The sequence below is a fragment of the Dermacentor variabilis genome, chromosome 4 (genome assembly GCF_050947875.1).
Source record: "Dermacentor variabilis isolate Ectoservices chromosome 4, ASM5094787v1, whole genome shotgun sequence".
NCBI lineage: Eukaryota > Metazoa > Arthropoda > Arachnida > Ixodida > Ixodidae > Dermacentor > Dermacentor variabilis.
Window position 1 is genome coordinate 95,471,936 of NC_134571.1, and position 14,776 is coordinate 95,486,711.

General features: G+C 46.0%; 2 protein-coding genes across 2 annotated transcripts in view; one reads left to right on the forward strand and one right to left on the reverse strand.

Annotated features, from left to right (window-relative positions):
• Nucleotides 1–6,570, forward strand: part of LOC142579531 (uncharacterized) — a 100,638-nt gene extending 94,068 nt beyond the window's left edge. Inside the window, exons 4-6 of the mRNA XM_075689848.1 lie at nt 3,859–3,978; nt 5,514–5,872; nt 6,337–6,570. Of these exons, the coding sequence (XP_075545963.1) occupies nt 3,859–3,978; nt 5,514–5,604 (211 nt within the window). The 3' untranslated portion in view covers nt 5,605–5,872; nt 6,337–6,570. The remainder of the gene's footprint in view (nt 1–3,858; nt 3,979–5,513; nt 5,873–6,336) is intronic.
• Nucleotides 1–10,556, reverse strand: part of LOC142579532 (uncharacterized) — a 374,181-nt gene extending 363,625 nt beyond the window's left edge. Inside the window, exon 1 of the mRNA XM_075689850.1 lies at nt 10,268–10,556. The gene's annotated coding sequence lies outside the window, so the exon portion shown is untranslated. The remainder of the gene's footprint in view (nt 1–10,267) is intronic.
• Nucleotides 10,557–14,776: the final 4,220 nt, after the last annotated feature.

Below are 14,776 nucleotides of genomic sequence, written 5' to 3' on the forward strand. Positions count from 1 at the left end.
GTCCATACGTCAAGTTTGCCACTCGAATGATGCCTTACTAGACCTCACAATTTAGTTCGACGACATATTTCCAAATCATGCTAAACTATTACCAAGCAGACAGTTAATTACTATCTTACGAGACCACCTACACCAGCTAGCCACTCACAATATATTAAATATACTGACACTTCTATGTTCAATGAGAAGGCAGAAGTGGGGACCTTCTCTGAATCTCTTGAATGGTTTTACTCTCTTGTTCTTCCCGACTTCGCACCCATATTCCAGGAAAAATTAGTGGTGATTGTATTAGCATTACTAAAGCTTCCCCAAAATGGCCCATTAGCTGTTATTGCGACCGGCTCGATGTCTGTATGCACAGCACTTACTGCGTCTTCAAATTCAATAATTCTGCTGACATTTTGTTTGAAGGTACCTCCGTACTTACGGCAAAGTATGTTTGCTTTGCTTACCGGGATATCGTGGGTTGCACTTGAACGAAATCGCTGATCCACTCGCACGAGCATACCTCGATGGCCCTGCCACATCTGTTTTGCCGACATCAGCTTATGCACCCACGGCTAGGTACAGAAACTTCTCTATATCGCAAAATTCTGTAATATCCATGCTAGCATCGCCTTCTAAATTCCACCATCTTTGTTTCTCATGGAATAATAATGTCCTTCAAGGCACTTAATTGGAAGTTTTCTTTACAAAATTGAGATGTCGTATACCACCTCTAAATTTTTACTTACACAGGTTTTGTCTCCGCTGTGTCCCCTCTATACTTTTCTTTGCAATACACCTGAATTTATTGAGCATTACTTTCTCTCGTTCCGCCAATTTTTTAGACAAAGAAAACTCTTGTAAAACTCATTTCAACAACTTGGGATATTGCTACCCTCGCCAACCATTCTTTTTTATGGGGCGACTTCAATGGGATCATGCCACAGGGATGGTTTTCCCGCAGCTTACACTTTTAATAGTGAGACAAGAAGAGTACCTTGCTGAATTTCTAAAATTATCCTACATTTCTGTTTGTTTGTTTTTCCCTTCTTTACGTAAAATTATTTCATCTACAAATTATTAAAAATATTTTTGCTTTAATTTCTAAATCACACTTCTTTACTCCCACGCTCTGCTATTCAAATTTAGTTCCGTTTTAATTCGAAACATAAACGTACTGGAAACCGCCTGCTTCTTAGCAAGTCCCCCATAATGGATTTGCGCCGGTGTTTGGAAACAAGACAAGATGGACCCTTGTAAATAAATGAGCGTACTTTAACCCGTACTTTACATTATGTTTTTATCACATTTAGCCCGCCATCCACATTTCATCGCCGCACATATGTTGAATGACGAGTAGGACCGCGCGCACTGCTGCAACGAACGACACCGTCGTTCGCGGCCCGATTATCTCGGGATTGAATTAAGCCCCATGCGCGCGTACATTGCGCCGTTACTGCGAGCGTGGCCGAATGTGCCTCGTCATCGATGCTGCCTTTATGGCGCCACTCTCCGCAAAGATACTTCACGGGCAGCACGTGCCCTCCTAGCGTCGTCGGTGTTTGAGGCCGTTAAGAGCAAAGCTGCCCCAGCGAGCACAATGACGCCGCCCCATTCGTGAACCACGAGCCGCACGCTTGCGGTCGCGGGCCCACGCACTCCACGAAATACATCGGGCGGCATCGCACCAAGTCGATGCAAACCGTCAAAACAATTTCGAAATAGCGATGGTTGGCCAAGCGTGTGCGCCCCGCGATCATGTAGTACAAAGCAAAGTCAGCGGCGTAAAGCGGGTATCGTCGCTCCGGCAGTGGCCATTCTGCAATCGCACCAAGCACAATGATATACGATCTGCGAGATCAAGCCAATAATATTTTTTTTCCGTTTCGTTGCACTTTCAATAAGTACGAAGAATATCGTATCACTAGCGAACGTGTTGTCGGCAACGTAAAGCTATAAGTTGAACGCACTTGTGGTAACCATGCACGATGTCTGTCGAGTGACATACAATGAATGACGACAAATGCACTTGTGCAAGCTATCGGTATCTAAGGCGTCACTGGTGCTGAAGACGCGGTTAATCGCGGGACATAGCTGTGGCGCGCAATAAGCGTGGATCTTGACGTTTTCCCGAAAGAAAGCGCGATGTCGTCATAAACTAAGCAAAAGTAGATCGTTTAGGACACGCTGTTCCGTGGCACGGCTAAAGCGAAGCAGGATTCGAACATAAAGCAAGCATTCAAGCATCGACCTACAAGTTGGCGCATTCAAGCAAAATCTATCCCTACTACCGATTGGTCTTACTAGATGGTACCAGCCTGCACTATAGCCAAATAAAAGCAAATACAGTGGGAGAAGCAGAGCACGAAGTATCATTGCAAATGTTAAATAAAATGTTCAGTGAGCGTAAGGTTCCAAGAAAGTTCAAAAAGTGCACGAAGATTATATTTTTTGTTATTACTTTAAAATTTTAGAGATAGTACTTTACGATTTTAGGAATGCGCAAGTTCGAAGACACCGACTACAGTACTTTGTCTTGGCGCACCTAAGATAGCTGCTTTTTAAACCAGAGAAAGCTAGGCTGGCCAGACCCTGACCGAAGCAGGAAACACGGAGCTTTAGGCGTTGAATACAGCCAGTAAAAATAATGAGGGACGTGCGGATAAGTAAGAAGGGTTTAAAAAATGATTCGTGCGAGAATAGGTTGATTATGAAGCCAAAGGCGTAAAAAAAAAGTACAATTCAAGGATATGTAGTTTATTGGCTAGGTGAAAACCGTCTCCGCTCCACAGAAAATGGGAAGCCCCTGTCAGCCGCCATCCGTCCATTCGCCTCACCGTCATGCTGGGTCTGTCTGTCCGTCGTGCTTAACAGGTGACATGGATGACCTCGACGAACTTACTACTTACAGAAGGTACGTCCTAACAGTGTGTGCAGTCGGCGGATTCGTGCTTACTGTGTCGTCGCTCACCGCAAGGGTTACATGTCGCAATGTTTGCGCACTGCTTGCGAAGTCTTGTCAACTGCACTGGTGGTGGTTTGGGCTTGCACTGTGTGGTGTATGTAGCAGAGCACAAAAAAGGCTTTGTGGTGAGTACGCGATGATGTCTTGTTCCAGTGAGCAACAACCGAGAGTGTACGCCAGTCCGCAAAATTACGCCACGTTTTTAACAACGTGACTCCCCGTCTTGAAACACGTACGTGGGCCACACAGCAGCGCTGTGGTCGTTTGTTATTTCTCGCAGTCTCAGCACTTCTCTCAAAGTACATCCTTGAAAGCCAATGGTCGCGAAACGTAAAAAAAGAACCTTCAATATTGCATCCTGCAATTCGTTACCTCAGTTTCTAGTGAATGGGGTAATCGGGATACCTCCAACGTATTAGAGTGCGATGTTCTGTCTCGTAAAAAGCGGTGAACTTAGAGCATGATTGACGTTAACGGCTGACCAGCAGCCGTAGAAGTAGAGCTACCACTTTGTCTCTTACCTTTAAAAGAAAATCATAGATAAAAGAGTAACACGTGCCAACAACAACATGAAAAAATTAATTTACGCACAACATGATTGCTTCGAACAACCATTTCGTTGATATCCGCAGAGTGCACCTATAGTCTGACAGCGCAGTAAGAGCGCCAGAAGCGATCTTCACGTCGCAATGTTCACTTAAATTGTGAGCCGTTTCAGGCGTACGACGAGGTTAGTGCGGCCGCTAAATACGTAAAAGTCAATGAGCGACAAATTCAGGCACCAATTCAGCTTCCTCACTGGAACTCGTCGGCTGAGACTGGATTCACTCGCAGGGATAGAGCGGTGATGCACGTTACTGTTCCTGCAGGATCGAATGTGATTACAAGAGCTTATTTGACTCATGCAGCAAGCGGTCTTGCCACATCGACGCCGGCCTGAACCGCGGCTGCGACTACAAGGACATCATGGACGCCGTCGAAGAGAACAAGTTCTGGAAGTCCAGGGATTCGCCCGGCCGAAGGAGGCGGTAGGTACTCTTCGTTTTAATGTATTTCATCCATGGTGTTTATTACCTAGGCCATAAAACTTCACACAAATTTGTACTATACGAGAGGGCTGTCTTGCCCCACAATCGTTCAAGCACAAAAGAAAAACTACGAGAAGTACTACATGATTTTTTCTTTGCCACTGCATTCGTTGAAAAAGTATTTGAATGCTTTGATATGTCCGCCAATGGTCGCGAAACGTTAGAGGAAGCCCTTCAATTTTGCCCACTACAATTGGTTACCCCAGTTTCCACTGGGGTAATCAGGATGTCCTGGGTTCCTTTTCATTCTCTATATGCGTTTCCATTCTGCCTTTCCTATACATCCTCTCTCTCTCTGCTTGTATGCATTTCAGCATTAGTTTGCAGTGATCGTAAGTGTTTAACGTTAACCGCCAATTCAATACACCACAGAAATGTTTGTGTTCTTACTAAATAAAAGATGTGTCGCTAGATGCCGCTAGATCTTACTTGATGTCGCTAGCCTTCCAAACTACTTTACTAGATAATTGTGATGCTCGGAGCATACAAGTTACGAAAGGTAAATTCTCTTCGACATTTGTGAAGCTTTATTTCTGGACACAGTCCAATGTTAGCCACGTAATGACATAAATAGTTACTTTCCGTTGGAGTGAGAGGTCATAAGATATGTTGTCGATTCCAATTCATGCAGGCACCCTTCCTGCTGTTAGTGCTCGTCTCTATCGGACAGCTTTACAACCAACTCTGTTAATTCGATTCAATTATGAATGATATTATTCAATTATCGATTATATATTAGATTATCGAATCAAATATTTTACATTTTCTACAAAGTCAAATAGAAAGCGTACGTGGGGTTTCTTCAATAACAAAGAAGGCGTGCTTATATTATTTGATACTCGCATATAATGCCTTTCGCAACTCGACGTCCGCTCAACTGAGTAGCTTGTAAATGACAAGCGAGTATTTCAGTTATCTGGTGCCCCATGACGACGTCAAATGAAACAAGGGAGCAGCACGTCGCCGGATACATGCAATGAGTTTAAGGAGAGAAGTGTGGCACTATATACAGCACCACACATTACAGAACACCATATTTCATGAAGACACAAGCATGGTCAGACTGGCGAAATAACAAGTTGCCTTGCCTGAATTGAGACAACAAATTCGTATGCATGCCGCCTAAAAGTGACGTACTCGCCTTGAATGACTGCAAATTGTTCAGCAGAAGTTATATGCCCCGTGCGTTCGCTCGGGAACTGGCGACTCTGCGCAACAAAAGTTCTTTAGTTCTTATAGGAGTTCACCTGCATCGGTATTCGTCCCTCGAGACTAGAGAAATAAATGTTGTTATCCTGTGTATTCGAAAATAAACGAATGTTCGACCATTTCGAGTAGTAAGTCTTCGAATCGAACATTAATCAAATAGCAATCACTTTTATATTAGTATTCGAAATTTAGAATATTCACCCACGCGCTTATCAAAAAAAAAAAACTCATCTTTCTCCCCTCCTCCTTTTTTCCGATCGACACAGATCCGTTGAAGAGAAGGCGACCAAGCCGGCGGCTTCGAGCCACGCCACGCAGGACGCGGTCGTCAGGAGCGTCCAACAAGCAGCAAACTAGACGTTGACCAGCCGCCTTAGCCCTTCCCGCGTCTCGATACGTTTCCTGCTTCCCTCGCCAAGCCGCATCCCCACTGTTATATAATACGGCCCCAGCAGCCCTGCTCTTCCCAGGGAGCGCCTTTCGCGTATGTTCATCCTAACAAGCAACCACTCCAAGTCACGCGCAACCCCGAAGCCCTCCTTGTCGTCGCCTGCAGCTGGTCATTCTTTTTTTTTTCTTTGTACAAAGTACTCTCCCCTACAGACCTGCTCCACGTAGCCGTATGGTAAGTATCACACCATCTATGAATAATCAAGTGCTCAAGTACGGGCTGCCATATACACTTGAGCAAAACGTTGCGCCCCGATTGCGCTCCAATCTCCCGAGGGTTGTGAAGTGAAAAGTTAACTCCACAAGAGGAGCGGTAAATACGCGATGGAAGCTGGGCGAAGGCAGGAAGGACAAGTCTGCACCCCAAGCAAACAAACAAACAAAAAAGAAAGTTAGTTTCGCTGCCGTAATAAATGATCTGCCTATGTTCATCAGTTAGTGCTCATTCTCCTTTTCGCTTTCTATGATGAACTCACAGCCGTTTAATGAACAAGCAACAACATAATTAGTTAATACATGGGCTCGACTGCGTGAAACTGTACAATGGACGCGTCGAACGGATCTCCGTGCTTCATGCAGCTCGTGATGTTTGGGTCCACTGCAGCGTCACACGCGTATCTTGCATGCATCTCATTTCAGTTCGATGTGCTTCGCGACCGCCGCCACAGTCACTATACGGCTTCCTCGACCGCGGTCTCCGCAAGGCCCCATGGTCCCCCGTGCTACGTGCGCCCAGAGACCACCGGCCCGCTTCAACTCCTCCGAAGTGGCTCTGCGCAACAGCGTTCGATACGTCCTTCGTCTATGCGTGGCCACAACGTATACTACTAGTTTACCATGTAAACAATAAAGTGTCTATTTTCCCCCATGGTCTTTTCCTGGCTCCGGGCTGAATCTGCTGTGGGCCTGCCGACGAGGGGCAAGGAGGTAACCGAGCAAGGAAACCGCGCCTTGGCCTCGGAGGCCTTGCATGGGGGCTGGCTTTTGAGCAGGGACAGCGTCACAGGGAGTCGACGGGAGGCAGACGCCTCTATTTCGGCTGTGATTTGCGCCGCGAAACACTTCAAGACCGACTAAAGTGCACATTTTTTTTTTTATCTTTTGCACCAACACGAGACGCTAAAGCGAAGTTCCTTTAGCGCACTTTAGAGCTAACGAAACGCGGTGCCTTAAAGTACTCCGCTCTTCGAGCCACCTCGGTTACCCTCTCTTTCGTTCATATATATATGAACGAAAGAGAGGGTAACCGAGGGGGCTCGACGCAACGGAAGCGTTGAAGCTGTCTAATACAAGCAAGAATGTGTGCCACGTGGTGTATTCGCTATTCTAGTATTTATGCCCAAACTATTATTATTTTAGTTTGTGGCGCAAATAGTAGGTAAATTACAATTTTATGGTGTGGTAACCGTCACGAGTAGGACGCATCAATATATACAGGGTGTTTCAGCGAACACTTTCAAAAATGTTTAAAAGTTGCCTGTATTGCAATTTACAAATTATAGCCGTGGAGTTCGCAAGGAGAATCCACTTGGAATGAATTTTCAAGATGACACAAACTTCGAGATAAAAATTCCCGAGCTTCGCGGAGAAATGCATTGGCGTTCCAGTTAATTTGTTAACAAAAAGTCGTTTCGTGCACTGAAGCACACAAGTAACTGGAACGCCAATGTATTTCTCCGCAAAGTTCGGGAATTTATATCTCGAAACTGGTGTCGTCCTGAGAATTTGTTCCACTGCTAAAACATGTAAATTGCAATATGGGACATAAGATAATTAGCCAAAACGTTAATTAGTGAAATATTTTTAATTAGTCAACTTTGCTGCTCTTTTTTTTTTTTTTTTTTTTGCTAGTGTCCGCCGTCTCGAGTAGACCGGCTCATAAGCAAGAATTTAGCTATCTGCCACAGGCAACCTTTAAAATGTTTTGAAAGTGTTCGCTGAAACACCCTATATATATATATATATATATATATATATATATATATATATATATATATATATATATATATATATATATATATATATATATTGGTGCATCCTGCTCGTGACGGCTACCGGCTACCACACCATAAAAATTGTAATTTACCTACTATTTGCGCTACAAACTAGAATAATAAAAGGTTGGGCATAAATACTGGAATAGCGACTACACCGCGTGGCACACATCCTTGCTTGTATTAGACCGCTTAAACGCTGCAGGTTTGACAAGGATGGAAAAGTTACCAGTGGTTCCATTCATTTCAAGCTTCACCACGAGTAATCATCATCGACATTATATCATCACCACCATCACGAGTCAACATGATCAGACTATTTGGAGCACAAGCAAACCGTTGGTCGGGCGAGTTGCTGCGCAAATGTATTAAGACTGCTTTGCAGGAATTTAAAGCGATGATCGACACGAGAAAGAAAATGCAATTCAGGTAACTAGTCCCTAAAATGTGTGAAATACTTCTTCTAAATCCAATTTTTGTCTTATAGTAATGCCGTTTCCCTTGAAGACATTTGTCAAAAATGCAATATGCGACGACTAGCTCTTAAGCCGCTTTTTTGGGACCACTTACAAGCAGTGATCACTGCAAAGTTGTCTCATAATACTATGACTTATGTCTCCTTTCGTTGTTTCATGAGAATTTTTCAACGCAGTTTTCCACAATAGCGCCCTGCTGCGGCAGAAAATGATCCAATAGGTTCCCTGTTACTCCTCCCATTGGTTCCTTTCAAATCAGATGTTTGCACATGACACGCACACTGCACGCATTCAGTCTTTGGTGGCCGAGGCGTTTATCCGGTGGTCTAACGGCTGCATTTAGTCCAACTTTCCCCAATTTTAACTTAGAGTGTTTCAAACTGTGCATTCCTATTATAATTAAGCATGACACAGTACACGCCGTTGAGAATAAAGGCGATGGAGGCTTCGTAACGCTCACGCTAAGGTTAGAAAGGTTAGCTCAGTCACGTCATCACGACGATGATGATGTTGATTCTGACGATAATTATCTGTCCACCAGTTTTTCAAGATTTTTTTGGCGGGGGGGAGGGGGGAACGCTTACATATCGCTCGCTTGAGTTCACATTGAGAATCAAACTTACTAAGATCAAATTGGGCTGAGCTGCACTCTATTTCACCGGCTCACGGGCTCGCACTCACTCCGGCTCACTCAGACACACGGAATCATGTTCTCATGCAGACTGCATGCGACACACGTATGTAGTTGCCGAGATCTCATTCGTCCACCTAACTTTCCGCCGCCCTCTGCTACGCTTCCGTTCTCTTGGAATCCAGTCCGTAACCCTTAATGACCGCTTATCTTCCCTCCTCATTACATGCCCTGCTCATACCCATTTCTTTTTCTTGATTTTAACTAAGATGTCATTAACTCGCGTTTGTTCCCTCACCCAATCTGCTCTCTTCTTATCCCCTCCCCCTTAACTTTACACCCATCATTCTTCTTTCCATAGCTCATTGCGTCGTCCTCAATTTAAGTAGAACCCTTTTCGTAAGCCTCCAGGTTTCTGCCCCCTACGTGAGTACTGGTAAGACACAGATGTTATACACTTTTCTCTTGAGGGATAACAGCTGTTTTACCAGTACTCACCTACGGAGCAGATACCTGGAGGCACCCGCAAATTTTCTCATTTCGTCGCACCACCTAGTCTTCTACCGTCTTCTACTGCGCTTCCCTTCTCTTGGTACCCATTCTGTCACCCTAATGGTCCAACGGTTATCTAATCTGCGCATTACATGACCTGCCCAGCGTCATTTTTTTTCTTAATGTCAATTAGAATATCGTGTATACCCGTTTGCTCTCTGATCCAAGCCGCTCTCTTTCTGTCTCTTAAAGCTGTCTTACCAGATGCACATGTACCGCATGAAAATATGCGGTTTCCGTTGACCCGCTAAGGACGCAGCACGGTGCATGATAAAGGGCTGGCTGTTAAGGCCGTTAAGTACTGTAAAAATTAAATTGTTTAATAATGCTTCTTGATATACGCGCACCGAATTACATGCACAATGTAGTGTATAGGGGACTTCCATAAAGCAGACAACGCAGCGTTACAATAGTGCAACGCTGGTTTTTTGGTCGCCGTTGTGAGGGATACACTCGATCCAGCTAAATTATTTAGGCTAGAATATATTACTCGCGCACCCACGTTTACAGCACTTAATATCTAACCCAGCCGCAATCTGTCCGCGGGTTCGGCGCATGGACTGCGGTTTGGATGACAGGGCAGCTGACGACAGAACCATGACGAGCAAAGAGTAAAAGGCTAAGCGCTATCTAGACCATTAGTTCCGCCAGTTCCCGCATCACCCGCAAAAGGTGGCTGCAACCTGCGAGCGCTGCAAATTCTTAGTCATGAATGCGGCCGCTTGCCCAACACCACCTAGCTCGCCTCGACACGTACTTGTCTGTTTTGTGCTGTTTCCCCTGCGTTCCTTCACTTAAATTCGAAATGCCAACCTTGTGCTGCGTGTCGCTGTGCAAGCAGTGTGGCTACGTGGTGAGTTGCGGCCCTATATACGGTAGATATACACTTTTCATCAAAAGTATACAGGCTACGTTACCTGCCACCGCCAGGCTGACTGCGGGCTGCTTAAGGGAGCTCCTGTGGCTATATGTCATGAGTTCCAACTTCCTGAGGAATGAGAAGAAGTCTCGCATTCACCGTCCAGAGGTCTTGAGTGTCAGGAGTGCCGCGAACTTGACTACATATGTAGTGAAGGCGCGGGAGTAAGCTGTACGCTTTTTACATGATAAAAGCGCGACATTCCCTGCGCCGACGTGACCTATGAACTCGGCCACTGGCTGGCCGTGTCGACCGTTCGTCCACATATTTCATACTAATTTTAACAGTTCAGTGCAGCGTCTTCGTTTCACCAGTCACTCAGAATGTTGAAATGGATATCGGTGGGAGAAAAGTGCCCAGGAATAGCATCGCTGCGCTATCTGCCGGGAACAGTAGCCCTGTCACCTACGTTCGAGATAGAGAGTATACTACCATGGCCTAGCATACTCCAGTTCGAGACAACAGGAAAGTATGGGCCACGCATGCGCTTTCAGGCGGCCTCAAACGCAGATGATAGCGCGGCTGAGCCCCGCAAATAGCGTATAGCGATGCAATTCGGTCAACGCTCGCGCGTCCTGGGCACTTTTGTTCGCGATAGTACGTGTACATGCCAACGCCTCCCAGATAGCAGGCCTTACATGTGCACTCTGCTTTACGATGTCATGCTACTTGGATCGAAATTTCTACTGCCAAGCGCCGGCGTGACGGAAGCGGCGGCGTCAAAATCACCGCTGCTTACTGGGAAGCATGGCAGTCGGGCAAAGTAGCACGACGTCATGGACCGAAGTGCACAGGCCTTGGGCCATCTATAGGAGGCGCTCGTACAGCGCGCACCTGGTTAGTATATGTATCCGTTTTGCGTACTCATGAGCAACGGCGTCAACCGTAAACATAGCTGTGTCACCCACCTAAAGCCGATGAGACGACACAGTCACATTTCTTGATCCGATCATAAGATACTAGGCAACGGAGATTGCGACAATCTAAAGCGATTGTATGGCCGAGCTAGATCACCACGCGCGATCGCTATAAACATCTACAATAGAAGATTAATGAAAAAATATGGGGTGCCAATCTAAACACACTGCTGTTTTCGCATTTCGCGCCCATCGAAATACGGTCGCCGTGGCCGGGATTCGATCCCGCGACCTCGTGCTTCGCAGCCCAACATCATAGCCACTAAGCAACCACGGCGGGTGTACAATGAAAGATAACGTAGCAAGCTGCATGCCACAATTCTTGGTGTCTTCACCTCTTTTTTTGTGTAGGTTGATGTCATGTATTATCTCCTATCGAGGCCTCGATCACTATGTCGCCGCTTTCGCTTTGTTCGTTGTGCAGGCACAGGCGTGCGAAGATATTCACCCCATTTCGTTGTGGGGTACGAAGCTTGCGCGTTTGCAGGGCTATGCTATGCGACGAACGCGTTATGTATGTCAGAAACCCACAGCAAGCTCAACGAAGCCCGCAGCCGAGGGCGCGTGGTCCACGAACAGTTTCTGCACGCCTCCCACGCTCAATCCCTAATTATCACACCACATATGACACGCATGCGCTACACGATTGCTTCAAGATTGTGACGGGTACCCATTGTTACCTCACGTGCACACAGGGTTGTCGGTTTGCTAGACACCAGTCATTTTTTGACAGAGCCTCGTTTAGTCTATAGTTTCGCATAGAGCAGGTTCGGATCCTGCTTGTGGTACACGGAGTCAGATTTGCTCAGGATCGTTGGGACTAATCTTTGCTTCTGGTCTCGTGGACTCGAAAATAATTGGTATGAGTCAGGTTCGCACAAGCTCCGATTTACTTGGACTCACTCGGACTACAATCCACACCCAAGCTTCGACTCACTCAAGCCCGCACTCCGGCTCACTTTGGCCTCGTGAGACTCGCGCATGACTCTTATCGAGTATCTGTGAGTCGTATATGGTGAACTATACATTAGGTGGCAAGTACAGCCTTTTCTTTATAATATTCAACTTTTTTTTTATTTCAGTGAAGGATAAAACAAAGGAACTAGTACGTGCACGTTTATGCGACAAAGATGTTCAACTCGAGATTCAAATATGACGTAAACACGCCGGGCTCCGAATAGCACGAGCTTATCTCGTCCTCGTGCGACAGCTTTGGTTTGCCGATTATCAAGCAAGTAAACTAACAAAAACAATGAGACGCGCCTCGATTACGTGTGTATAGATGTAGTCACGTGCAATATGAGCTGCAACATGGTGCACGTGTTCAAAACCTCTGCAAGACTTGGTGGTACCGGCATACGAAAAATTCGTGAAATAAATGGTAACGGTGTTTAGTTCTCTAACGGATAGATGGATGTTCTGATCGAGCGTCCCCTTTGAAACGTGGCGGTAGGTTGCGCCACCAAGCTCTGGTTATTTTATTGCCTAATGTCCTACCTATGTTAAAGAAGAAAAAAAAGAAAAGGGAAAAAATACCACGATGAATTCCCATAACGAAAGTTTCTGAGCCCCTATTGTGAACTTTGTTTTTGTACGCCTCCGTTGTTTGTCGTTTCCCTACTTCCACCAATCTTCCAATCGCGTCTTACTAATCTCTATTGCGGACACGTTTAATTTTCCCCTGCTCTTGCTGAACCCAAGGGCTACAAGGAGGCCAGTGATTCCTAAACCGACCGCTAGGCAGATATATTCACATTCTAATAAAACATGCTCCATCGTTTCCCTAGCTTTACCGCAGCAAGCACATGCTTCTTGTTCCTTCTTATATCTCGCTGTACAGGTGCATGTTCTGAGGCATCCTGATCTCGCTTCGAAAAGTAATGAGCGTCCCTTTGAGTTTTCATAAGTTGTTTTTTCCTGATTTCGTTTTTTCCTCTTAAGTAGTTAATCATGGCAGGTTTATTCTACACTGACGCCATCCATGAGATTATCTCAGCCAATCTGACTTTCCACTTGACGTTCTTTGGTGCTGTGTTGCCCACCATACAGGCCGCATACTTGCTGGTAAGCTTCCTAGTTCTTTTCTTCCACTGTGAGTCAATGTTATTCCTGTACAAATATCTCAGCACTGTCCCAGCCCATTTACTTTCTTCCATATTCCTCACTCGTTCTTCATAATCGATTTTACTGTGAGCTTTCCTCACTTCAAAACTTGTCCAGCCCATATCACCCTGCACAGCTTCATTTGTAGTCTTCCCGTGAGCGCCCAATGCGAGGCGTCCCACTGGCCTTTGATTGCCACCAAGTCCTGATTGCACTCTTGATTTCAAGCAAACAACCGCATTTCCAAATGTAAGTCCTGGAACCACTACACCTTTCCACATACCCCGGAGCTCCTTGTAACTATTGAATCCCCGTAGCGTTCAGTGTTTCATTATGGCAGCATTTCTCTTCCCCTTTACCGTTATTGTTTTTTTTTTCCTGTGTTTCCATATATCTAATGCCTTCGTTTATCCATACACCGCGGTATTCATAATATTCTACCCGAGGTATTTCCTGGTCCTGTATCATCACTGTATGTTCGCTGTTTTCATTGCATACCACACAACACCTGATCTTTTAATGCTAAATTTCAGACCTAACTTATCGTCTTCCTGTCCACAGATATTAGCCAGACGTTGCACATCACTCTGCTTGTTAGCTAGCAACACAATGTCGTCCGTATAAAACAAACCTGGAAGCTGCTGCTCAACTACTGTACCCGCATGTTTGTGTGAGACATTAAACCCGATATCAGTTCCTTCTAGCGCCTTTTTCATCCTCACCATGTACATCATAGACAGCAGTGGGGATAAAGGGCACCCATGCCTCAGTCCCTTGATATCAGCTTTGTCCTCGCTCCTCATCCTTTCCCATTCAATACAAACGGTATATTCTAGTTAATTATTCGTAAGTCGGCGCCACCGTGCAGTCTTAGGTGTCTCGGGGCCCCTTGGAACATGTGTGCCGCGCTGCAGCTCACACTGCACGCGACTGCACAGCTTGCTTGTTCCAGCTAGACGCGTAGCCAAGGGTCTGCGTGCGGCGATGGGCGGCTCGAGCGTAAATCGTGTCGACCTGAAGACTGCGCGCGCTTACGAAGAATTGCCGCACACGGAGAGAGTAAAGCATGCGATAAGGTGGCGCTGATGGAATGAAATGATTAGAGTTACTGTACGTGTATGCTACCTTTGCATACAATCCCTTTCTGCGGCGATCCCGGCGTGGACGTCGCAATGTTTTATCACGTGGTGACGCGTTCATTGCTTGTCTCAGCTGCCTCCGTATGTGCATGACGCCCCCGGTGCGGCTCAGCACACAATCAATGCGCCGAGTCATGGGTGGGAGCCATATAGGACGACTACACCGACAGCGCGCGAGCTTAATTTCGAAGCTGAACGTTTCGTGACGGTCCACAGAGAGAGTGACTAGCGATGATAGGTCTTTGCTGCAAGCTATTGCAAAGTACAGAACATATATCTACGTTCCAAGCCTTGCGCGCGCAGCAAGAACAAACCTATCGCAACTGCGCACACCCGCGAGCGATTAGG